The 24,399-nt window shown below is 51.4% G+C and overlaps 1 protein-coding gene and 1 long non-coding RNA gene across 2 annotated transcripts in view; both read left to right on the forward strand.

The window, feature by feature from the left end:
• Positions 1–24,399, forward strand: part of LOC142462702 (uncharacterized) — a 45,205-nt gene that overhangs the window by 18,456 nt on the left and 2,350 nt on the right. The window lies entirely within an intron of this gene.
• LOC142423255 (small ribosomal subunit protein uS14-like) lies at positions 18,716–18,995 on the forward strand. The gene has a single exon (XM_075528484.1). The coding sequence runs from the start codon at positions 18,825–18,827 to the stop codon at positions 18,993–18,995; it is 171 nt and encodes a 56-aa protein (XP_075384599.1). The 5' UTR covers positions 18,716–18,824.

The raw sequence follows: 24,399 nt of genomic DNA on the forward strand, positions 1-24,399 counted from the left end.
CCATGGACTGCTAAAAGGACAAACTGATCTGTCTTGGAAGAGGCATGGCCAGAAGGCTCCTTAGAGCAGTGGGTCTCAACCTTGCTAATGCCATGACCCTTTCATATAGTTCCTCATGTTATGGTGACCTCCCCAACCATAAAATGATTTTTGTTGCTACGTCATCACTGTCATTTTGCTACTGTGATGAATCAGGCGACTCTGTGAAAGGGTCATTTGACTCCCAAAGGGGTCACAAACCCACAAGTTGAGGACTACTGCCTTAGGGGCAAAGATGGCAAGAGTTCATCTTACATACTTTGGACATATTGTCAGAAGAGACTGGTCCCTGGGGAAGGATATCCTGCTTGGCGGAGGGGCAGCATAAACAAGGAAGACCCTTAAGGAGATGGAGCGACACGGTGGGTGGCTGAACGATGCATAAGAACAATGACAAGGAGGCCGCGGGACCGTGCAGCGTTTCATTCTCTTGTGCGTAGGGTCACATGTGGGTCGGAACCTACTTGATGGCACCTAACAACAAGAGCAAGTCTCTGTGGGCTGGGTTAGCGTGATGTAGCCTCCCCAGTCCTGCTCTCTCTCTTGGAACCAGACAAGGCTCAAGAAAGACTCAATTTCCCAACAGGATCACATCCGCATTCAGCTATCGGGGCCGGCACTTCAGAGCATACTTTTGGGAGCTACAGTTCAATCTACAACATGGTCCTATCATTGTCATCTTTTCTCTTGAGACCCTAAAAATGGAACCATACTTTCAGTGTCCTTTTTCATCTGTCTTTCACTGGAGCTGATTTTGACTCGCAGGAACCCAAAATACAGGGTAGGCTGTTCCATAGGGTTTCCAACACTGAAAGCATTGTATCCAGATGAATATGTATCCAAAAGAAATTGTATCCCCAAAGTGGCTCACACAGTTGTAGAAATGGTTAAGTTTAGGTCTGGTTCAACCTCATCACATGGATCAGATGTTGATCTGGAGGAACCAGGAAGCAGGAAGGCTAACAAGGAGATGGGAAGACGAATGAGAAAAGCCACTCTAGCTGATGGGTGCAGAGCAGATTGGCAAGTCAGATCGCTCCGAGGGTCAGCAGGCAAGATGGCGTGGCGTTAGTTCAAGCTCAAAGGGCTGTGTGACAGATGCAGGATCTTTGTAGTGAACCAATTCTTCGGGTCCTTGTCATACTTATTAGCCAATTGAAATTAAGTGAACACTTAGGGGCCCCTCCCCCTCTGGATCCTCCTCCACTTTGATCTCGGTGAGACAGAAGCAGATTCGACTTACACAAGCCTTTTGCTCCCTTTGAAAGCCCCTCGTGTGGTGGCAGGAACCCCTTCTCTTTGGTGAGGAGTGGGACCGTTAGCTGGTGTCCAGGATGTGGCGAGCCTTACACCGCCTTCGGTCAGATGGTCCCCACGCCTGTCCGCTGAAATCTGTACGGAAGGAAGCAAACTTCCGCATCTCTCTCCTGCAGAGCGGCGGTGAGTTCAAACCCCAGCAACATTTTGGCTAGCCGCCAAGCACTTACACGGCATCCGTCCCCCAGGTGACTGATCTTCCACTTAGCACACAGCGAGTTTACGATTCGTCCAGGTTGCTGTGGGTAGCTGGAGTTCCTGTGTGTGTGTGTGTGTATATACACAGGTGTATATATATAAAGGTAATATTCCATGGAATAAGAGCAGATTTGTTTAACCATCTCCCAGTTGAAGGATACTTGGGTTGTTCCCAGATTTGGAAGATCATGAATACAGTTTCCATATTCTTTTGTGTCTCCCCGGGATAAACGATGCTAAGCATTTTTATATGCTCACTGGCCATTCATATTGCACATCTTTTCAACTTTTTGTTTGAATAGTTTGTCTATATTTCCGTTGGGATAGCTGTCTTGTTGTTGAGTAACAAAAGTTCTTTGTATATAGGAGAGCCCGCAGAAGGCAGGCCTTTGCTAGAGGAGGGCAGGACACTGGTAAATCCATCGCCGGTCCCAGGTAGGACACTTGCGAGATCCAGGAGAGCCAGTCAGTCCCAGGGAGCCTTGTCTCCCACAGCCGTATTCCACGTTCCAGCCCTCTGCTTGCTTCAGAAAGCTGGTGGGAAAATCCCATGATTTTTTCATTCCATTTCACAACACAGGCTTTGAAGCACCCACACCTATTGTGACTCTTCTTATCCAAGCCAGTGGCACGGGGTAATGAGAGATTATGTCAACTAGACCCTCCTGGCTGGGGATGGAGTTAAACCTGTCAATCAATTGGTAGCTGGAGGGTACACTCCTGGGGGCTGTGGCTCTTGTGTAAGAGTGGGGACTGCTTTCTCGCTGCCCCTCTGCCTCCCTGCCTCCTGGGGCTCCACCTGCCTCCAGGAATGGGCCTTGGGGACCACCGGCCCCGAGAGCTGCCAGGGCTGTGATCGCTCCGCTTCTGCGTTCGCCGGTCTGTGTCACTGGCATGCGGCTACATGAGTCTGAAGAGCCGTGTAGGCACTAGCATTGGACTCACGCACTTGAGTTGGCCTGGGCTGAGATGCCTTCTTTCTATAGAGCTCTTTCTTATACAGAGAGGAGTGTCGCTGGATTTGTTTCTTTACACAAACCCGGCCTAACACACCTGCCTTTTGCTTTTCGTTTTTGCTTTTTTTTTTTTTTTAACTTCTTAATGGTGTCTTTTGGACAGAAGAGTTCTGCAAATTTGGTGTGATGTGACGATTACATTTTCTTGGCCCTTCTAGCTCGGTCCTTGGTGACATTCACAGAATGATTGGGCAAGACTGTGCAAACAAGCTCTTTTAGCCCACCAAGGGGGCCAAGCAGCATGCAAATAATCCAAATGAGGTATATGGACCTCTCATAGGAGAAAGACTATGTTAATAAAAAAAAGTATATGGAATCTGAACAAGAGGAATTTTGCCAATCCCACCAGTAGAGAGGGGATTTCATTAGCATCAAAAGAAAAAAAGGAAAGAAAGTATTTCCTTTGAACCCAGTGTCCCTGTGCTGAGAACCTTCTAGACCCAGGAGACAGAGACTCTAACACCAGAGATGATGAGAACTGATGACCAGAGACTGATATGAGATGATTGCAGTGGGCTTCCATGCCCAAGGAGCAGGGTAGCTACAGTGGGTATGCTGACCCACATAAGTCAGAGAGCTGAGAACCTTGGGAAGAAGGCTCATTGGCAGAGTATGGTGCCTCTGGCTGCTAATTCTTATAACTAAAGAACTTGCCCAAGTGGGACAAACTTCTACTGAGGGACCCATGGACCTCGGGAGAGGTCTATCTATCTACATGTAAAGCCAAGAAGCTGTCCTATTCCAATAACTGTATCCTGAGTCATTCCTGAGGCTGAATTGTACCTGTTGGTTCCCTAATAAGACCCCGTAACTGTAATTATTGTCTGTGAGTTCTAGATGATCATTGCAATAACAAGAATCCAGTAGAGAGAGAGAGTGCAGAGGGAGGAGCAGTTGGTGCTGGACTTGGTCACAAAGATCGGAGAGAAGTCCTCTCATCAGAATCTGCACTGGGTCGACGTCAAGGGTGATTTTTCTCCCAGGCTGGAAATTGGAGGAAGCGGCCAACGTGGAACCATCTTCATAGGTGTTTTCTCTCGTTCACATGGTTTAAGCCCTTGGTATCTCAAAACCTCATTACTGTTGAGTCTGTTCCAACACATAGCAACTCTACTGGGCTTTGATGGGCTAAGGAGAAAGGCCTGGTGCTCTACCATACCAAAATCAGCCAGTGAAAAACCCCACGGATCACAAGGATCCAAGCTGCAACTGATCACAGGGAGGGCCAAGGACCGGGCAGCATATCATTCTGTCGTGCACAGGGGCTTGCCCTGAGCCGGGAGCTGATTCAGCGTCAGCCTCCAACAAGGTTATTCCTTAAACCTGTCTTTGCAAGCAACAAAGCAGCAATATCAGAGTCAAATTAATTCAATAGGCTGGTTTTTATTTTATGCCCGCCTCCTCTGTTTAAGGCCATGATGCTGTTTTTGTTGGGGTTTTGTCCCCACTTGAGGGGGTCATATGAAGGCTTGGACTTTCTGCTGTTGTGATGACCTTTGCTGGGCCCTTGGTGTTTGCTGGATGTTGGAGAGTGAGCTTGATGCCCACCGAGTCTAAGGCTGCCACCGCCCATCTTTGAGACCACGAGCTGTGCCACCGAAGCTTTCTGCTCGGCCGCCTGGGGTGAAGCGTGTCTATGGAGCTGTGACAGCTGGCTTGGCTAACGTGTGTGAAGCCTACCACTTGCCTAGCAAGTTCACCAGGAAAGTTCTGGAGTGTGTTTTAGGGAGTGTGCTGGTGGCTTTGGAAGGGAGCAGCGGTCACAATGCCTTTGCTCGGGACTTAGAGGGAGAACAGAGGTGCACACAGCTGGGCTGCAGAGGGACCCGGTGCAGCTGTCCTGGGAACCCAGGCCCTGAAGGACAAATGGAACTTTCTACCCAAAGAAGGGGAGGGTGGTGTGGAGTGAGGAAAGAGGAAGAGAGGAGGGAGGAGGCTGTGATAAGGCAGGGTCAAAGGGCAAACAGTTGGTGCCAGCTGGGGTTCCGGGCCAGGTGCAGGGCTGTCTGAGAGGCTGTGGGGCGTTCTCTAGAGCCCTCTGTGCCAGCCAAGTGGTGTAACATGTCTGTGTCGCACCAGCTGAACACGTTGGTCAGCATACCTGTGGTTCCAGCATTCGTGCCTGGGTGGAATTGCCCCGCCCACTCAGGGAAGCAGGATCAGGGTCCCCACACCCCCACCCCCGCTTTAGTCAAGTATGGCTGACACCCAATGAAACACACCCTTTGAAGTGGGCAGGTCAGTGAGTTGTTGAAGTGTAGGCCCCCTCCACCTTAACACTTCCCTGGTGAGTCAACCAGTGGACATCAAAAGGAAGCCTTCCCCCTGTGCCCCCCTCCCCCCCACCGCCCCCAAAAAAGTTCAGAAGGGAGAGGAAGGAGGGATGGAGACAGGAGATGCATTGTGGGATGCAGTCAGTGAGAGGAGATCAGACTGTGTGAATGGTTGAGTTAAAATGGATGATGTGCTCAACCTTCACCCAGTTCACAACCACCACACTTACCACCGACTCATGGTGATCCCCTGGGGCAGGGGGTACCGCCCCTGTGGGTTTCTGAGACTGTCACTCTCTAGGGCAGTGGTTCTCAACCTTCCTCATGCTGCGACCTTTTCATACAGTGCCTCATGTGGTAGTGACCCCCCCAAAAAAACCATAAAATTATTTTTGTTGCTACTTTATCACTGTCATTTTGCTACTGTGATGAATTGGGCAACCCCTGTGAAAGGGTTGTTTGACCCCCAAAGGGGTTGCCACCCACCGGTTGAGAACCACTGCTCTAGGGGAGTAGAAAGTCAGGTTGTTCTCTTGTTGAGAGACTGCTGGTTTCGAACTGCTGACCTTGCAATAAGTAGCCTAATACATAATCCACTGTGCCACCTTTAACACTAGCAGCAGCAGCAGCAGCAACTCTCCTGATGCCCCTTTGCAGGCAGCCTACGCAGGCCGACTTTGGTGGAAGGCGGATTTAGGGTACTGTTTGCAGGTGCTCCTGCTCTGGGCTGAGGGCCGGTCCTTTGTACGCGCAGCCACTTCACGGGTCCGACCAGATGGATTGTTCCCCGTTCTCTTGAGGGCAGAGAGCTTATTGAGAGCTTTGTAAGGACCCGCTTGTCATTGCCAACAACTCCCACTCACGGCAAGCCCCATGGATGTCAGAGGGGAGGGACTCTAGGATCTTCTTGACTGGGAACTTTTGGGAAAGGGACTGTCAGGCCTTTCTTTCTGGTCGCCTTGGAGTGGATTCCCATTGCTAAGACTTTCCATCAGAAGCCTTGCACATGCTCACTGGTGACATCTAGGGATTCCTAAGAAATGGCTCACTCACTGCTGAGGATCTAACGGACACGACCTTCTAGGACAGGGCGGCACTGCCTCTGCAGGTTTCCAAGTCTGTCTGTCTGTCTGTCTGTCTGTCTGTCTCTCTCCTGGAACTCTTTATGGGAGCAGAAAGCCTCATCTTTCTCCCTAGGAGCAGCTGGGTGGGGGGCTTCGAATTGCTCACCTTGCGTTAGTAGCCCACTAAGCTACCAGGGTCCCCTGGGAAACTGGTGGACGGTCTTACTATGGTGGTGGTGAAAAAAAGGGATACCCAAACGTGCCAACTCAACATTAGGTTGCCTTTTAGGAAGCGATGCCCGTTGGTGGATGTAGGGGGTGGCATCCGGCCCAGACACACATAGTCGGCCCCTGGGCTAGCCCCTGACGACAGTACCCTGTCCAATGAAGATGATGGCAATTAGTCAGTCAGCACCTTCCACCCTTGGGTAAGAGACCGCCGTTTGCATAGTGGGCACTGCTCAGGTGGGGATACAGTAGAGTCACGCAGAGCTGGAACTGCCTCAGGGATGAGGGCTGCACACTACAGACCCAGGCCTCACTGAAGGAACATAGGTGCTTCTGCAGGAGGAATTCCAGTTCCCAGCTCAGGCGTTCCTTCCGTCTCTAGCAGGCCTAATGCTCCCACCCTGGGCACCCCCCACCCCCAAACTAGCCTGTGTCCACTAACATAGGAGCTGCAACGCCCCCTACAGGACAAAGGTGTACAATGCAATGGCCCGCTTCTCAGTCCCCCGCTGTAAAAGCATCCATTTCAGCCTTGTCAGAAGTTCAGGATGTTCTGATGATTCCATCTTTCACTGGATCCGAAGATATTCTGCTTGCCACTAACGTGGTCTCGTCACAAAACACCGCCTTGAAGAGAAACCGTGGAGCTGAGGGTGCTGGTGACGACGACAATACCCGTGACCACCTGTCACCTGGCCTTGGACATGCATGCTGGAGGTTTTCACCTGCGTCTCCGAAAATTCAACTAGCATTTAACAAGTCAATACAATTAGACCCTTCAACTGAGTTGTTGGATTAAAAAAAATAGAATTAGTTCATAGGTTTTCCTTAGCCTGTAGGTGAAAAAATAAAGTTGGAAGAAAAGAGAGAGAGAGAGACCTTAGACGTGTAACTATTGGTCTCTCCCCATCCAGAGGGGAGAAGAGCAAGGAAAATTGAAGATGTGCAAACAGTCCGATGGACTAAGGGCCACTGAACCCTCAGCCTCCATAGCCCCAAAACGAGAAGACCCAGATGGTGCCCAGCTCCAACTGCCAACCGCTCTGGAAGGGATCACACCAGAAGGTTCTGGATAGAATGGGAGACAAAATGTGGAACACAACTCAAAATCATTAAAAACAACAAAACCGCAGGACTTGGTTGGATGGAGATGGGCGGGATTCTCCAGATGCTGACCCTGAACCAGCTTTCGGTTCAGCATGTGGGACTCGACTCCCAGTTCAATTCTCAACCAACCACACAGTACATCTAAGGGGAATAGTAAGGTATAAACATCTTAAACCATTCCGCCACTGGGGACCCAAAGGGCAGCAGTCCCCCAAGGACAGAGTTCAGAGTGGTTGGGAGGAAAGAGTGGAAGCAGGAAGCACAGGGAGGAGGTTGGCTGAGGGATGGGGCTTTGGGAGGATTGCCTGTCAACTGCATCTGAACTGTTACATGGAAAATGGATTTGCTCTGCAAACCTTCACCCAATTCACAATAGAATGTTAAAAAGAGAAGAAAAACAGAGGAGCCCAGGGGCCCTTGGGCAGGGGAGGAAAGAGAGAAGGGAAGAGAAGGGGCAGAGGGCAGAGGAGGGGCACTTTCTCCTGGGTGCTTAGCAAAGCACCAGCCCCACCCTCATTCCTGATGCTCCATCTGGAGGACAGACAGCTTGGAAAGGGTGGGGCTGTGGTGGGGGCTTGGGAAGGAAGCCACAGGTCTCCTGGCTGGCCTCATAAGCAACCTGCTCACCCATCTCTGGCCTTGTCCCTAGCTGGAGCCTGAGCAGCACTTCCCACTCAAAGCAAAATTCCCAGCATGCTTTGTAAGGTAGCAAATGGTTTTCAGTTGAGAGACAGACTCAGCCCCTAATTGACTCCTCCTCGCAGGCCTGGGGGCACCTACTCCCCGTGCCTCCTGCCTGGGCAGCAGGTCCAGCCTCCTGGAGTCTGTGCCAAGCTGGCCTGGGAGGTGCAGACAGTTCCCGTGGCAGGAGAGCCTAACCCCAGAGCCAAACCCGTTGAACCAGAATATCTCTTTTGTGCAATCCCCAGGCCAGAGCGCACACCCAGCTCTGGGCTTGTGCTTGGAGCTGGATGCTGTGCCCTTTTGCAATGGGTTTTAGGGTTCCTTTCAGCTCCACGCAGTGGCCTGAGACCTCTCACATGTCTCCGCAGGTCCGGTCACGTAGCCCTTGGAAGCCCTTGACTTTGCTGGTTGCCACCAGGGCATCTTGCTCTTCTGCTTCTCCTGACGAAGCATGTGTCAAACAGGCGTTTTTCTGGAGCTCAGGTGGTGTTGCTCAGGGTATCGAGTCCGTTCCAGTCCATAGCACCCCTCTGCACAACAGAATGAAACACTGCCCACAAGGACTCCTACACCTGAGCCCATGGCTGCAGCCACCGTGCCCGTCCGTCTCCTCGAGGGCCGTAGCTGAGCTCAGTGTGACGGCTTCAACAGGCCTTGAAATCCTAACCCCGCTGCCACGGGATGCCATCCTGGTTGGGAGCAGGGCTGTCCGTATTGTTAATTAGGCCCTCTAGGAGGAGGGTAGGAGCCCTGGGGTGCCGTGGTTCCTAGGTGGGCTGCTAGCCTCAAGGTTAGCAGTTCCAAGCCACCAGCTGTCCTGAGGAAGAAAACCAGTGCTATCGCCTCTCATAAAGAATCACAATCTTGGAGCCCATGTGGGCAGTTCCACCCTGTCCTGCAGGGTCACTGCGAGTGAGCATCGGCCCCAGGTCAGCGGGAAGAGCAGGGTGGGTTCCAAATCTTAGCCCTTCGGAGTTTCCAAGGGAAGAGGTCAGATGTGGAGACACTCGCTCACTGGGAAGACAGCCAGGTGATCGTTGAAGAACCACAGAAGGCCCAGGACCGCCCACGAGGAAGGACGAGACACAGCCTGGGCTCTGATGTGGAGTGTGAAACAAAAGCCAACCAACTCCTGTCCGTCACTGCCATCCTCCTGCGGTATTCAACAGAGCGGGCATTCGAGTAGCTGGGCTCTCAGTAAGATATGCACCGCGTTGGAGCCCTCAGAGGTTCTGTTCTGTCTCCAGCCCGTGAGTTTCACAAGACACAAGGCTGGGTCCAAGCCTGGCTTGGCCTGCTGACGATCCAGCACCCCCGAGAAGCCAGGATGGGGAGACGTTGTCCCACGTGCTCTGGACGCGTGACGAGGAGCCCTCCGGGCCTGGAGAAGGAGATCGTGGTTGGTCACGTGCAGGGGCAGGGAGAGGGAAAGAGGGCCCCGGGACCGCCGATTGTGCAGATGACGCCGGGCAGGGCAGGGTTGCTATGAGCATGTAGCCACAGCCCTCAGCAACCACAATAACAACCAGAGAAGCCGGGGAACGTTCTGTGGTTGTGAACGGTGGACTGCTTGGTGCCCAGGCACAGCGGTTGCATGCAAGGGCTTTCCAGGCACGGAGCATGAATCATAAGTCAGGACGCACCAGAGATGTGGTGACAAGATACCATGCGACCTTGCAACCGACTCAGAGAGGCCCAGTGGACCCATGACCTCTGGCTGGCCCAGAGAGGGAAACTGCTGGACTCTGAGCCAGAAAGCCTTCCAGGGAGCTTGCTGTGCCTGGGTCCTTTGCAAAGTCCAGGGTTAAGAGGCCTCTGGGGAGAAAGGTGGCCGCAAGCAGGCGCAGGCTTTGCTGGGGCGCAGGCTGTAGCGGGCACCGCGCCAAGGCTCCTTGGGATGAGGCATTTCCTCTGTGGGAGGGGCTGACTTGTGCCCCACAAAGAGAGACTGGAGTCCTAACCCCCGGTACCTGGGACCCTCCCCTGGTGTGGAAACCCGGGCTTGGAAGGTGTGTTATCAGTAGAATTGACAGGAGGTCCTCCTGGAGCAGGTGGGTTCTCGTTTGTCTTACTTTTTATTGTGAGTGGGCTGAATCCCCTTTTAGCAATTCCACAATTCCGACACATGAGGTTTCACCTCGTTGACTGTGGTCTTACCCAGTTCCATCACCGGTCCCACTTTCTCCTGCATTTCCTGTCTCCATCTCTTCCTCTTTCCTAGCCCTTCTGACCTTTGTCCTTGTTATCTCCCCCAGCCAAACCAAACCAAATGAAACTGTCATGAAATCCATCCCAACCCACAGTCACCCTGCTTCTGAGAGAGCAGCAGGGGCAGACGGCCTCATCTCCATTTGGTGCAGTGGCTGGTGGGTTTAAACAAGTGATCTGCCGGCTCGCAGCTCCACGCCTCACCCATAACATCATCTGATCTCGGGTGCCGTGGAAGCAGTAGGGGGAGTCTTAATCCAGTCTGAGTGATGGAGATTGGATTGCAAAAGAGGAGGGAAATGTCTTCTACTTGTGGTGTGGTGCCACCTTATTCTAGAGTCTTCTGCCCAAATAAACCTCATTGAATAGAAAAACGGGGGACCTGGTATCATAATGGTTATGCATTGGGCTGCTAACTGCAAGGTCAGCAGTTCAAAATCACCAGTCGCTCTGAGGCAGAAAGATGAGGCTTTCTTCTCTCATAAAGAGTGACAGTCCCTGAAACTCACAGGGGCAGTTCTGCCCTGTCCTCTCGGCATGAGTTGGAATCAACTTAATGGCAAGGGGTTATTGTTGTTTTTCATGGACAATAAACAAACAGAAGATAAACAGAGACAGACAATGTATAGATCGATGGCTGCAGCTATAACCCAAAGGCTGCTTGGGAGAGACAGAAGGACACATGGCCTGGCAGACATGCTGATTACCTCTTCTAGCTTCCAGAATGAGAAGCCCTGGGAGCACAGTGGGCTCCACATTGGGCTGCAAACTGCAAAGTCAGCAGTTTGAAACCGCCAACCGCTCCACAGGAGAAAGATGAGACTTTTGACTCCTGTAAACATGAACAGCCTCCGAAACCCACAGGGGCAGTTCTCTCCGCTCCCACCCACCGCTGTCCTTAGACGTTACCCAGTTTGTGGCCTTTAGCCAGGAGATTTCTAGGAAATGAACCCACTCACCACAAGTTTGGACCTGTGGTCAGATTCCAGCTTCTTCCTGTAAGCGTCCACCCCTAGCCTGAGTTCACTCTGGGCTGGGACTTGCTGCCTGGACGTGCCCCTTCCTCTGGTTTCCCAGGCTGCTGGGCAGGGAGACTCCTGTGTGTAGACGAGGCCAGTCTGAGTGCAGTAATTATCCACCCAGACGATCGTTGCTGTTGGTGTTTGGGGTCCCCCATCGGCTACCCCTCAAAGGGACCCTACTACGTACAACCGAACGAAACATCGCCTGATCCTGTGCCGTCCCCACATTTCTTCCTAGGTTTGAGCCCGGGATTGTCGCCTGTGTCCATCTATCTTGTCGAAGGGCTTCCCCTTTGTCACTGTCCCTACAACCCCAAGCGCGATGCCTTCCTGCAGGGACTGGTCTGTCCTGATAACATGTCCAAAATGTTCGAGACAGTCTCACCGCTAAGGCAGCGGTTCTCAACCTGTGGGTCTCGACCCCTTTGGGGGCCGAATGACCCTTTCACAGGGGCCTCCCGATTCATCACAGTAGCAAAATGACAGTGATGAAGTAGCAATGAAAATAATGTGACTGTTGGACGTCACCACCACATGAGGACCTGTATGGAAGGGGCACCATGAGGAAGTTGAGAACCACTGCTCTGAGGAGTGGTCTGCTGTCCTTCGGAGACAGATCTCTGTTTGTCCTTGGGCCACCCGAGCAGCACAGTTCAACTGCGTCGTCGATTCCCCTTGGTCCTCCTTACTCAGTGTCCAACGTGCACGTGAATGTGAGGGGAGCGAACATACCATGGCTTGGGTCCAGTGTATGTCCCTAAGTCGACCAAGACTGTGAGGAGCGCGTATTACATTGATTAACATGATTATTCCTGGAAAGATAAGTTGGATGATATGGTTTCAATTCAAATACAGAATCAACTTTTTAAGATTCATGCTTATTTTGAAAGATTCTGAGTTCCCTTCAAATGCACCCCAATTTAAAAAAAAGTGCACTTCTACTCTCCAGAAAAAGTGTGGAATGGTGGGAAAAGGCATCCGACCTCTCACCTCTAACCTCCCAAGGAGGAGAGAGAATCACCATCAGGAACAGACCTGGGTGAATTCTTAGGAGACAGTGCCAGGGGAAGTCAGCCCCTAACACATCATTACGGGTCCGGTAGGCGCAATTGTACAGCGATAATAAGTCAAGATTATAGTAAAGTCATAGACAGCATGAGAGATAGAAGAGAAATATTGAGATAAATGGAGTCAGACACGTTTTATGGTAGCATGCTCACCTCAGCCCTGCTTGGTGGTCCACGTGGAGAGAGCGAGAGGATCTTTTATGTTTACCAAGGCTTTTATATTCTCTGGGGACATGCAAGTCCCCTAATTACAGGTGAAGACATACGCCACAGGAAGGGGTTGTGCTATAGGTAATACAGTAGTGGAAGGGGGTGATCTGGGGGATCCACGCAACAGGAAGAGGAGGGATTAGGGGTATACATGTGGCAAGATGGGCGAATTCTAGAGTCAGGATGGCAGCTGGGTCTCCATAACAGTATTAACAGTATTAACCATTAACAGTAGGGTATGAACCTCACCTACAGGAACCAAGCTAATGGTCGCAAATTTCAGGGAGAGATAGTCCATTGTCCCAGCAGCAGGGAACAGGCCCACCCCTGTGGTGGGGAGAGACAGCAGTCTGGCATCTGTAAGCATCTGACCTCCCCCCACAAGACAGATTCAGACACCTCCACTTTCTGACTTAATTTTAAAAAAATCAATTCGGACTCCAATTGTCCCTTCCACAGCACTTCACTTCTCTGCTGGGGTCCAGTCTATGTCGCCACAGCCTCACAGAATGCACAAAGATTCTGTGGTCAGAATAGCTCTTCTCAGCCATGCCCACAGGCAGGCCTGCTTTCTGGCCCTCAGACCTCTAGGGCCAGTCTGACCTCTGTCCCATCTGTCCTGCTCTTGCTCCATGGATCAGCGAAGGAGCCCTGGGGCTGAAATGTGACCAGTTTGACTGTGAACCACAAGGTCATAAGTTCAAAACCACCAGCCTCTCCTTGGGAGAAAGACAGGGCTTTTTACTCCTGTAAAGAGTGACAGCCTGAGAAGCCCACAAGGACAGTTCCACCCTGTCCTGTAGGGGGCGCTAGGAGTTGGGGTGGAATCAGTGGCCGTGAGTTTGGTGGGTCACAAAGCACCTCATTTGTATAACCCCACCCACCTTAAATTTACATAGACTATGACCTAAGCAAGGAAACCCACTCATTGTGACCCGGTAGAGCAGCAGGTCAACCCCTTTCCCAGCGGTCGCCTAAGACTGTCAGAAAACACAGATTTCCGATGGTCTTAGGAACTGAGACAGGGCTCCTCTGTCCATCTCCAGGCTGGTCTGCCCATATGCAGCTACGCCCACCTACAAGTACCCGGCGTGAAGACTGTTACCCAGGCTACACTATGCTTCAAGACAAAATGTCATTGATTTCCCATTAGAAATAAATATTTCACAATATAGAATGCCATCGTGTTTCTGTGATGAATCACGATGCTTTCATGATGCTTAGTTTGTAACAATGGAAATACATCCTGTCTATCAGATATTTCCATGACAATTCATCACCGTAGCAAAATGACAGTGATGAAGTAGCAACGAAGATCATGTTCTGGTTGGGGGTCACCCCCACATGAGGAGCTTTGGGAAAGGGTCGCGGCGGCAGGAGGAAGGGGGAGGAGCACGGCAGTAGTGGGTTTGGGCTGCTAGTTGCAAGGTCAGCAGTTTGAGGACGAATGATGAGGCTTTCTATTCCCGTAAATATTTAGTCTTGGAAACCCACAGGGGTAGTTTACTCTGTCCTATATGGTCGCTCTAAGTTGGAATTGACTTGATGTCAGCAATAGTGAGTTTGAGCCAGTAAATCCTTATGGCAATAGTCAGCCTCACCATTCTGCTACAGAGCAGCTGGTGGCTTTGAACCACTGACCTGGCAGGTAGCAGCCCAATGTCAAAAATCTCAGTCATGGGGCTCCTTCAGACTTAAGGGTATGACGAGAAAGTCCATATGGCGTTGTTCGCTGTACAGCAGAAAGATAACAGCGAAGGAAATCATTCTGAATCAGCACCGAGACTGGTTCAATGCTAACTTTCCAGCACGTGCTTGACGCCCCTTTGTATTTCCGTTGGACAATTCCATACTCACAAATGTTCTAGACCGAGACTACCTCCAAACCTGCTCAACATTTCCATTCTGCCGCTGCTGTGTGCTGCTGTCTGTTGGCCTCTGACTCACGCAGCCCCTGTGCAGAATGAAGCATCGCCCGCCCACCCACCCACCCACCTGCCCAGACTGCATCAGCTTGCATCACCAGCGTCTGTGAGCGGTTCCTTGTTGTGGTCACTGAGTGGCTCCACCTCCCCCAGCATCCCCCCCCCCCCACCCTCGCCTGTCTTCTCCTTCCCCAGACATTATGTTCTCAGTCGGCTCTGGCTCCCTCCTGACTTAGGGTCTGTCCAAAGCAAGCCAGCGTGAGGATGTTCTGTTGCGACCTGTTTCTGACTTGCGTGTTTGGGCCGTGTCCTCGGGAGGTTTTCCTTGGCTGGTTTTGGGAAGTGGATCGCCATGCCTTTCTTCCTCGCCTGTCTTTGTCTGGAAGCCCTGCTGCAAGCTGTCCGTCCTGGGTGGCTCTGCTCGTATTTGAAAGACCAGTGACCTAGCATTGCATCGCTATGGTCTTATCCTCACCACTTCCTTTCCGTGTGTTCTTCATTGTTTCTGTTGGGTTTAACAGCTTATGAAGCACAGAAGGGGTGCCTACATAGAGACGATAACAGATGCATGGAGTGGTAGAGGATATGGGGTGGGAGGGGGGAGATGGGCAGGGTGAGGGGATAAAGCAGTGAAGGCAGGAGGGGAGGGGGCACTAGAACTGAATGTTGAAAATAAGAATCTATAACTTATCAAGGGTTCGTGAGGGAGGGGGGAAGGAGGGGGAAGAGGCTCCAGTGGGAAGAGAAAGCTTTGAAAATGATGATGGCGGCATATGTGCAAATATGCCTGACACACTGGGTGAGTGTATGGATTGTGGTAAGAGCCATCAGAGCCCCCAGTAAAAGTATTAAAAAATAACTCTGATTACATAGCTCATTTTAATGGTGATTTCATCATGGGGGTGGAGAGAAAATGTTCTGACGTGATGGATCGAATTGTGTGATGTGGATTATGTGCCAATAAAACTTGGGGTGAGGGAAACTGGTAGGTACAAGTATTTTTGGAGACCTGATACATACCTGATCACACCCCTGCGGGGTGTGTGATCTTATCAGGGATGTGTGTCCTGTAAGCATGTGTAAAATAACAACTGTGGACAAACATCAAAGAACAAAGAATCATACCATTGTGTGCTGACCTTCCGATAAGATCACTGAAGACAAATGGGTGCATAAGCAAAAGCGGTGAAGAAAGCTGATGGTGCCTGGCTATCAAAAGATATAGTGAGTGTCTGGGGTCTTAAAAGACTTGAAAGTAAACAAGCGGCCATCTAGCTCAGAAGCAACAAGCCCACATGGAAGAAGCACACCAGCCTGTGTGCTCATAAGGTGTCGAAGGGATCAGGCATCAGGCATCAAAGAACAAAAATATCAAATCATTGTGAATGATGGGGGAGTGCAGAGTGGAGACCCAAGACCCATCTGTAGGCAACTGACATCCCCTTACCCAAGGGTCGTGGGGAGGAGATGAGCCAGTCAGGGTGCAGTATAGCAAAAATGAAACGTACAACTTTCCTCTAGTTCCTAAATGCTTCCTCCCCCAACCCCCACTATCTTGATCCCAATTCTACCTTACAAGTCTGGCTAGACCAGAGGATGTACACTGGTACAGATAGGAACCAGAAACAGGGAATCCAGGACAGATGATCCCTTCAAAGCCAGTGCTGAGAATGGCGACACTGGGATGGAAAGGGGGAACCGATTACAAGGATCTACATATAACCTCCTCCCTGGGGGACGGACAACATAAAAGTGGGTGGAGGGAGTCATTGGACAGTGCAAGATATGACAAAATAATAATAATTTATAAATTATCAAGGGCTCATGAGAGAGAGGGGAGTGGGAGGGGAGAAATAAGGAGCTGATGCCAAGGGCTCAAGTAGGAAGCAAATGTTTTGAGGATGACAATGGCAACAAATGTACAAATGTGCTTGACACAATGGATGCATGGATGGATTGTGATAAGAGTTGTACAAGCCCCCATTAAATAATTTTTTTAAATGACATTGTGGAGATTCTCCCTTTGCCCACCTGTCCCACGAGGAGCGTTCAGCGTCTCTGTGTGTGGTTGCAGACCCTGGTTTCCTGAGGTCAGGTGTGCCGGCTAGTCAGGGACAGGGTCGGGGCAGAGCCCAGAAGCACACCTTTGTCCCTTGTCCCCCCACACCATGGGTGGGAAAGTCTGTGCCCTGTTGGTCTGCGAGGTGGATTCTCTCCTTGGTTTTTTCCCTTGCAATGTGAACTGAGACCTGGATAAACTGAGAAAATAGCGAACCAGGCAGCCTGGCTTGTTAAACGCAAGGACAAACTCAATCGCTCTGGAAATGTGAAACATGTCCACATGCCTGGACCCCATACGGTCCACAGTCCTTCCAATGAGCTCCCGCTTCCACACTGACCGTGTCTGCATCCTACTTCCATGAGCAGCGACTGGGGGATGGGGTGGGGTGGGAGATGTCTTAAAAACTTGTAAGCAGCGTCTGAGGTCCAACTATTAGTCTCTTCCCTGTGCAGAGGGAGAAAAAAGAGTGAAGAAATTCGAAGACACATAGTAACAATTAGCCCGATGTGGGGAGCAGAGAATTAGAAGAGAGTGTATACAGATGAATCCTTTAGTCTCTGATATTAAGGAGCCTGGCGGGCTGGGTTTCTGGGGTGGAGGGAGGCCTTAACCCTTGTGAGTTGGAGGTGAGTCCCAATTACATTCTCTTAACAAATATTGTTCCCCACTATATCCTCCCATAATAGTGCTACCTTAAAGTTACCTCTTACAAGGAGTGGCTGATTGCTCTCTAGCCTGCAGCTTTTTCTATGGAAGCCGACAGGTGATTTTGCTCTTTAGGCTCTGAAGGCAGTCCCCCCCACCCCCCCTTTTACCTGCCCCCAGCACTGGTGTTAGGTTGCTCCTCCAATGTCCTCTGGGACCTTTAGGGTTCAGGTACAGCCCACTTGGTGAAGAATGCGGTTATCTGTAATTAGGGGGCTTGCATGCCCCCCTGCCTGTATAGAACCCTTGGTTGGAAAGATGTTCTCTCTCTGCGTGGATTTGGCTGCTGAAGTCATGATGGTCCCGCAGGTGAGCAGTCCTATGCTTTATCTTTCTGGTGTCTCTTTAATTTTACCCCTCAATTACACAACGCCCCTTGGACCCATTCGATTGTGGGGGCTGGTACCCCACAGCCCAATGGACCATTGAACCATGTGAACATCCATCGCTGTGCCCCTGCGCCCAGAAGAGCTAGATGGTGCTCGATAGCCAGGCTTACCTGTTCTGACGAGGATCTTTTGAGAAGGTCCTGATAGAGTGGGGGAAAACTTGCACCCAAACTCAAAAATCTTAAAAACAAACAAACAAACCAAAAGACCAGGCTTACTGGTTGGCTAGCGATGGGCTTGGCCTTAGAGAGAGACGGTGGCCCTTAAACACCCTTCAGGTCTGGGATTGAATCCACCCCGTGGCTCAATTCTCAACCAAACAAGAGAGAGGTGTATAAGGAAAACAGTATCACTAGGGAGATGTGCATATCTTAGAACGTCCTACCTTTCCAGATGTAAAGAGGGCAGCATCTGCCCACGGACCATGTGTGGAAGAACCAGGCTAAAGGGACACGAAGGGGGCGCAGTGGCGCCACCTGGAGGAGGCTGCCATGGGTGGAATGTAATAAATGCGCAGGCATCCTCGAATGGAAAACTGAGGCTGTGTTTAGACCATCGCCCAATGCACAACAATAAACAACAACAAAGGCAAGCTGCCTCAGAACCCCCAAGGACAGTTCTTCTCGGCCCTCTGGGTCACTAGGAGTCAGAAGGGACTCATCGGCAGTAGGGCAGGCTTGAATTTTTCATGTGCTCTGGTGGGAGTTGAGTTTGGTGTCTCCTCAGCTCTTGTGGGCGGGACCTGGAGAGACCAGAGCACTTCCATTTTCCTGACTCACTAGGAGGTCTTATCAAGAAAATGACAACCCTGGAGAACAGCTTCCATCTTTTGTAAGTCATCCTTTTCCCTGAAAGACAGGCCAGGTTCAAGGGTGTGCCAAAACCTCTCCCATGTCCCCAGGCAATCTACTTCCAAATAAAATTCTCCACAGCAAATGGAAGAACTGCTGCCACCTCATGGAAAGCATTTATCAATGTCCAGTGGAGGCAAGTCTGGGGTTTGCTTGCCATCTTCCAGAACCTTCCACAGGTCACCCAACTCTGCCACTGTCCCCTCAGGGTAGTTTTGAAGATACTTTTATTATCATTGTAGGCCAGTGGGAAAGGGGTCAGAATCTCACAGAAACAAAGTGGTTAGAAATCAAGAGCGAATCAGATTTCTTTTTTCCATCAACAAGTCTCTGAACTGGTTGTGTTAGCAATTGTCCGATGGTGCTTGATGTGATTGAACTATGGAAGGATACGATATCTGGATCAACTCCCAATAAAAAGAATGCTCCCTTTTGCCTTGGAGAGAGCCTGGAAGCAAGATGGGTCACCAGCAGCTCTACTGGAGCCACCCACAAAAATTCGGCCAGGGTTCCCATTCTTGCCGCCTGTGCTCAAACCGGCACGGTCTGATCCGGAAATACGGCCTCAATATGTGCCGTCAGTGTTTCCGTCAGTACGCGAAGGCCAGCGGCTTCATCAAGCTGGACTAAGTTATGTTTGGATGGACGATCCAACACCGCTACCTAAAAGAAGAAACAATGCCAACTGCTTGTACATAAAAAAAAATTCAAGTCTGAAAAAAAAACAAAAAACGTTTTTTGTTGTCATGGCAAGAGGCAGGGAAGCCCTAACTAGTCACCAGACTGTCCTCTGTGACTCCTGAGGTTTTTCTTTTCAGGAGAACGCTTCTGTCGCAAACAGAGGCCAGCTGAGCACCGTTTCTCTCCATACCACCCTGCTGGCCCACACCTTGGAGGTGACCTCTCTACTGTTGGCTCGGAGCTCAGCTAGGGAACCATTCTTCTGTGGAAACATCTCCAGCTTAGCCAACTGGGCATCCCCCTCTGCTAGTCTGGGGTGACTAGAGAAACAAATCCAGAGACGCTCATGTGCATCAGAGATAAGTTTATGTCAAAGAGCAATTGTACATTAAGAAAACGTCCCAGCCCAGGCCAGATCAAGTCCATAAGTTCTATATTACCCCATATATCAATACAAGTCCATCAATTCCTCTTTAGACTCACGCAGCCATGCAATGACGCCAAATGCAGGAAGATCACAGGGCAGTGGGTGGACAGTCTGGTGGACCCAGGGGTGGTGGAAGCATCTCAGCGCTGGCGTGGGTCTCCACGCGGCTCCTGCAGCTCCAGGGCTCTGGCTGCATCAGCGTAACAGAGTCTGTGTGCATCTGGCCTCCAGGGAGTTCTTGATCACCTTTGCGCCTCCAAACGAGGTCATCAAGTTGCGACCTTTTTAAATTGACACCAGATTAGGTAATTAGCACACCCCCCTCTTTGTTTCCACAGACCTTTGCTCATCCCTAAGGAGCCCTGGTGGCACAGTGGGTTATGCACTGGGCCGCTAACCACAAGGTCAGCAGTTTGAGTGCACCAGCTGCTCTGAGGAAGTAAAATTTCTGATTCCAGAAAGAATGACAGTCTCAGAAACCCACAGGGGCATTTCTACCCGGTCCCTTAGCATCAGAATCCACTCAATGGCTATGAGGTTTCCTTTTGTGCTGTGGGTTCAGCATTGGTCTGCTACCCAAATGGTCAGCAGCTCAAATCCACCATCTGCCCTGAGAGGTAAAAATGAGGCTGTCTGTTCTCATAAAATATACAGCCTGGAAACCCTATGGAGGGTGGCAATGATTGGGAGTCAACCTGACGGCTGCGGCGTGTGGCTGTGGGCTGCTTACTGCTTACTCACTGCCCAGGAGTCAGTACTGACTCCTAGCAAGTCTAGAGGACAAGGGGTTTCCATGGGTTTCCGAAACTGTGACAGTTCACAGGAGTAGAAAGCCCCGTCTTTCTCCAGAGGTGCCGCTGGTGGTTTCGAACTGCAGGCCTTGCAGATTGCAGCCCAATGCATAACCACGACGCCACCAGGGCTCCTACGAGGACACGGAAAACAGACTAAAAGGAGAGAGAGAGAGAGAGAGAGATATTCCTTGTTTCTCAGAAATTCCGGTTTCACTGGGCTTCCTGTGTTTGCATTTCCCACGTCTGGGAGCCCTCTCCTAAGATGGCTCAGCTTTCAAAGTTCTAATCAGATTTCCCAGAAAGGAAGGAGGAGGAGGAGAGGGAACCAAAGAAGAAGGGGTGGAAAAAAACCCAAAATAAAAAACACCCCCCACTCCCGCCATGCAGAAGGTCAGGGAGTGAGGATACAGATGGCGGGTCGCTGAAGAGCCCTCCCCCACACATGGTCCCCTCAGAGAATGATGCCCCAAGAGTGAGGGACTTCTGGGAAAGAGGCACCTAGGTGCCATCTGGCTCAGCCGCAAAGCCTTCTGGGTCACTCTGGGCTCTGAGATGCTCGTTCCCGAGAACCCCAGGCCAGCGTGCCCGCACCGAGGGAGGGCGAGACCTAGTTAGTCTCAGGGCAGCTGGCCAGCCGTCAGCATGTGGAGGATTCAGCCGTGTAAACGGATCTTCAAGCTCCGGGAGAGAGAGGGTTTGTGCTTCCCACCTCACCCTCCACCCCCAGTGGGCCTTGCACCTGTCTCTCATACCAGCCGCCGCCCAGGGGGCGGTGGCCAAGGATAGCACTTCTCAGGGGACCCAGCTGGAGTCTAGTAACAACAACAAAGTCCCTCCTACCCCTCCCCCTTCCCGCAGCCGCCTCCTTCTCCTTAAGCCCCCAGCATGGCAGGAGGGCGCTAGGTGACCCTGAGGCATGGTGGAGGCTTTTCCCTGAGGAAAGCTGGGGTCTCTCAGACACCTGCCTACAGGTGTGAGCGGCTCTAGGTTCCCTGAGGGCCAGCAACTGGGCTGAGGTGGACCCCTGCCAAGGGCAGGCAGAGGATGGGCTGGGCCACACCTCCTACTGTGTCCAGCCCCAGTGTATGGTGGCGATGACGGGAGGAACCCATGGTTACAGGGTGAAGGGTGTCTTCTCAGCTAGGTGGTAGGACCCTCAGCCTTGGAGAGGAGACCCCTGGTGCCTCAGCGGGTAACGGAGAAGGTGGCATTCCAACCTGTCTGAGAAGCGCGGGCCAAGCAAGGCCTGGTGACTGAAAACCCAGCCAGTCAAAGCCTTGGGGCGCCCAGTCCTGCTCTGACGCACGTAGGATAGCATGAATCGCAGTGCCCTGGACGGTGGCTGCTGGGTTTCCTCAATTGGGCCATCGGTGTGAGGGCAGCTCTCATCTGGTGCAGTGTACGGCAGGGGAGCAGGCACCTCACAGGCGTCTCAGTCACCTCCTGGCCCTGAGGGCCCAGCCGAGTGACCCGGCCTCAGTAGGGCTGCTGCAGACCAGCGGTAAGTCCTGAGGAGCTTCTGCAGTCCTGTGATGGATGGACTTGTGTGAATACATGAGCTTGTGTGTGTGTGCGCAGCTCCTATTTGGAAATGAGGCTTCCGTTTGTTATGTTAATGAGGCCAGTCCAAGGTATGGTGAATCCCGAACCTACTCACTTCTGGCTTATAAATAGACCTCTGGCCATGCAGTCAATTCTGAGATAAAATCCTTACTGAGCCAGCAGCCTCATCTTTCTCTCCTGGTGAGACTGCTGGGTTTGAACCACCAACCTTTTCAGCTGGCCACCGATGCTTAACCCAGAGTGCTACCAGGGCTCCGAGAACAGACCCAAACTCAGAAAACCAAAGGAACTGCCATTGGGTTGATCCTGCCTCACTACTCTATGGACAGTAGAGCTGCCCCTTTGGGTTTTTGAGACTGTAAATCCTTCCAGGAGCAGACAGCCTCGTCTTTCTCCCACGGAGCAGTGGGTGGGCCTGAACCACTGACCTTGAGGTCAGCAGTTCAACTAGCCCGTTCTGCCACCAGGGCTCCTAAAACAGGCATATTCCAGGGAAGAGATCCCAGGATCATTCAACGTGGGAAACATTTTTAAAAATCATTTTTCTGGGGGCTCATACAACCTTATTACAATCCATACATACATCCACGTGTAAAGCACATTTGTACATTCATTGCCCTCATCATTCTCAAAATATTTGCCCTCCGCTTAAGCCCTTGGCATCAGCTCCTCATTTCCCCCCCTCCCTCCCTGCTCCCCCCTCCCTCATGAACCCTTGATAATTTATAAATTATTATTTTGCCATATCTTACACTGTCCGATGTCTCCCTTCACCCACTTTTCTATTGTCCATCCCCCAGGGAGGAGGTTATATGTAGATCCCTGTAATCAGTTCCCCCTTTCTACCCCACCTTCCCCCTACCCTCCCGGTATCGCCATCTCACCACTGGTCCTGAAGGGATCATCCACCATGGATTCCCTGTGTTTCCAGTTCCTATCTGTACCAGTGTACATCCTCTGGTCTAGCCAGACTTGTAAGGTAGAATTTGGATCATGATAATGGGGTGGGGTGGGGAGGAAGCATTTAGGAACTAGAGGAAAGTTGTAGGTTTCATTGTTGCTACACTGCATCCTGACTGGCTCATCTCCTCCCTGCGACCCTTCTGTAAAGGGATGTACAATTGCCTACAGATGAGCTATGGGTCTCCACCCCGCACTCTCTCATTTGCAATGATATGATTTTTTGTTCTGATGATGCCTCATCCCTTCGACACCTCGTGATCACACAGGCTGGTGTGCTTCTTCCATGTGGGCTTTGTTGCTTCTGAGCTAGATGGCCGCCTGTTCACCTTCAAGCCTTTAAAACCCCAGATGCTACATCTTTTGATAGCGGTTGAAGCATTGTTTTTTTTTAATACAGAGCATTAATGAATTTGTGTGTCATCTTTGCATAAAATCAGACCCAACTCACTTCCATGCAGTTGATGCTGACTCATAGCCTACAGCACAGGGTAGAAGTGTCCCTTTGGGTTTCTGAGACTGTAGCTCTTCACAAGAGTAGAAAGCCCTATCTTTCTCCCATGGAGTGACAGGTGGTTTCGAACTTCAGACCGTGGGGTTAGCAGCCCGATGCCTAAACCACACCCGAGCACCTGTCCATGTGCAGGCCCATGCTAATCTTCAGTTTTGTCCACATTTTAATATCTTTATGGGAGCGCTTGCTCGCTCGCTGCCGTGCAGTCCATGTCAACGCATAGCCACCTTGCAGGATGGGGTAGTACTGCCCTTGAGCGTCTCCAAGACTGGGACTGTCCACAGGAGTGGAAAGCCAAGAGGAGCCCTGGAAACATAGCCGTTAGCATCGGGCTGCCAGCCGCCACAGGACAGCGATGTGAAACTACCAGCCGCTCCTCGGGACAAAGACAGGGTTCTCTATTTCCATAAGAGCTACCGTCTTGGGAACTCATGGGCAGTTCTGTCCTGTCCTGTAGGGTCGTTGTGCATCGGCATCCACTCGATGGGGTGGCATTTGGCTTTGGGTTTGGTTTGCAGGACGGTGCACCCCAGCTGGGGCATTGCAGACAGGATGCACCCCAAGCAATGCACTGCCCTGGAGTGTCCATTCTGGCTCATGGCGACCCCACGGGACAGGGTCCAACTGCCCCTGTGGGCTTCTGAGACTGTCTTTCTCTCTGGGAGTAGACACCCACAGCTTTCTCCCAAGGAGGAGGAGGTGCGGCTGATGGTTTAGAACTGCTGACTGTAGGATTTGCAGTGCAATGCACAACCCACTGAGCCACCCGGCTCCTCTGAGCAGCTTCTGGAATGAGGGGCTGCAGAACCGTGACCACGGCCCAGTGGGAGGGGTAGCTCTTTACCTCTCCCCCCTGGGACTTACCCTGCCCGCTAGCTGGACTGGGTCACAGGCGACCGTGTTGAGAGACAGCACGTTCTGGGTCCAAACCCATGAAAAGAATAGAAAAGGCCAGCGGTCAGGGGGGCGGGGTGACCAGTAGCAGCACCGTCAAGGTTTTCCCATTGGTGGCTTCTGAGGGTGGGGGGAAGTTACTGGGATCACAGTGGAAGGGTCAGGGACCAGTCGTTTCAATCCTTGGGGAGACCTGGTGAG

This window comes from Tenrec ecaudatus, chromosome 12 (assembly GCF_050624435.1).
Source record: "Tenrec ecaudatus isolate mTenEca1 chromosome 12, mTenEca1.hap1, whole genome shotgun sequence".
NCBI classification, from domain to species: Eukaryota; Metazoa; Chordata; class Mammalia; order Afrosoricida; family Tenrecidae; genus Tenrec; species Tenrec ecaudatus.

Bases quoted from the DNA above. Each gene is read 5' to 3' on its own strand.
- LOC142423255 (XM_075528484.1), top strand. From the start codon at position 18,825: ATGGGTCACCAGCAGCTCTACTGGAGCCACCCACAAAAATTCGGCCAG.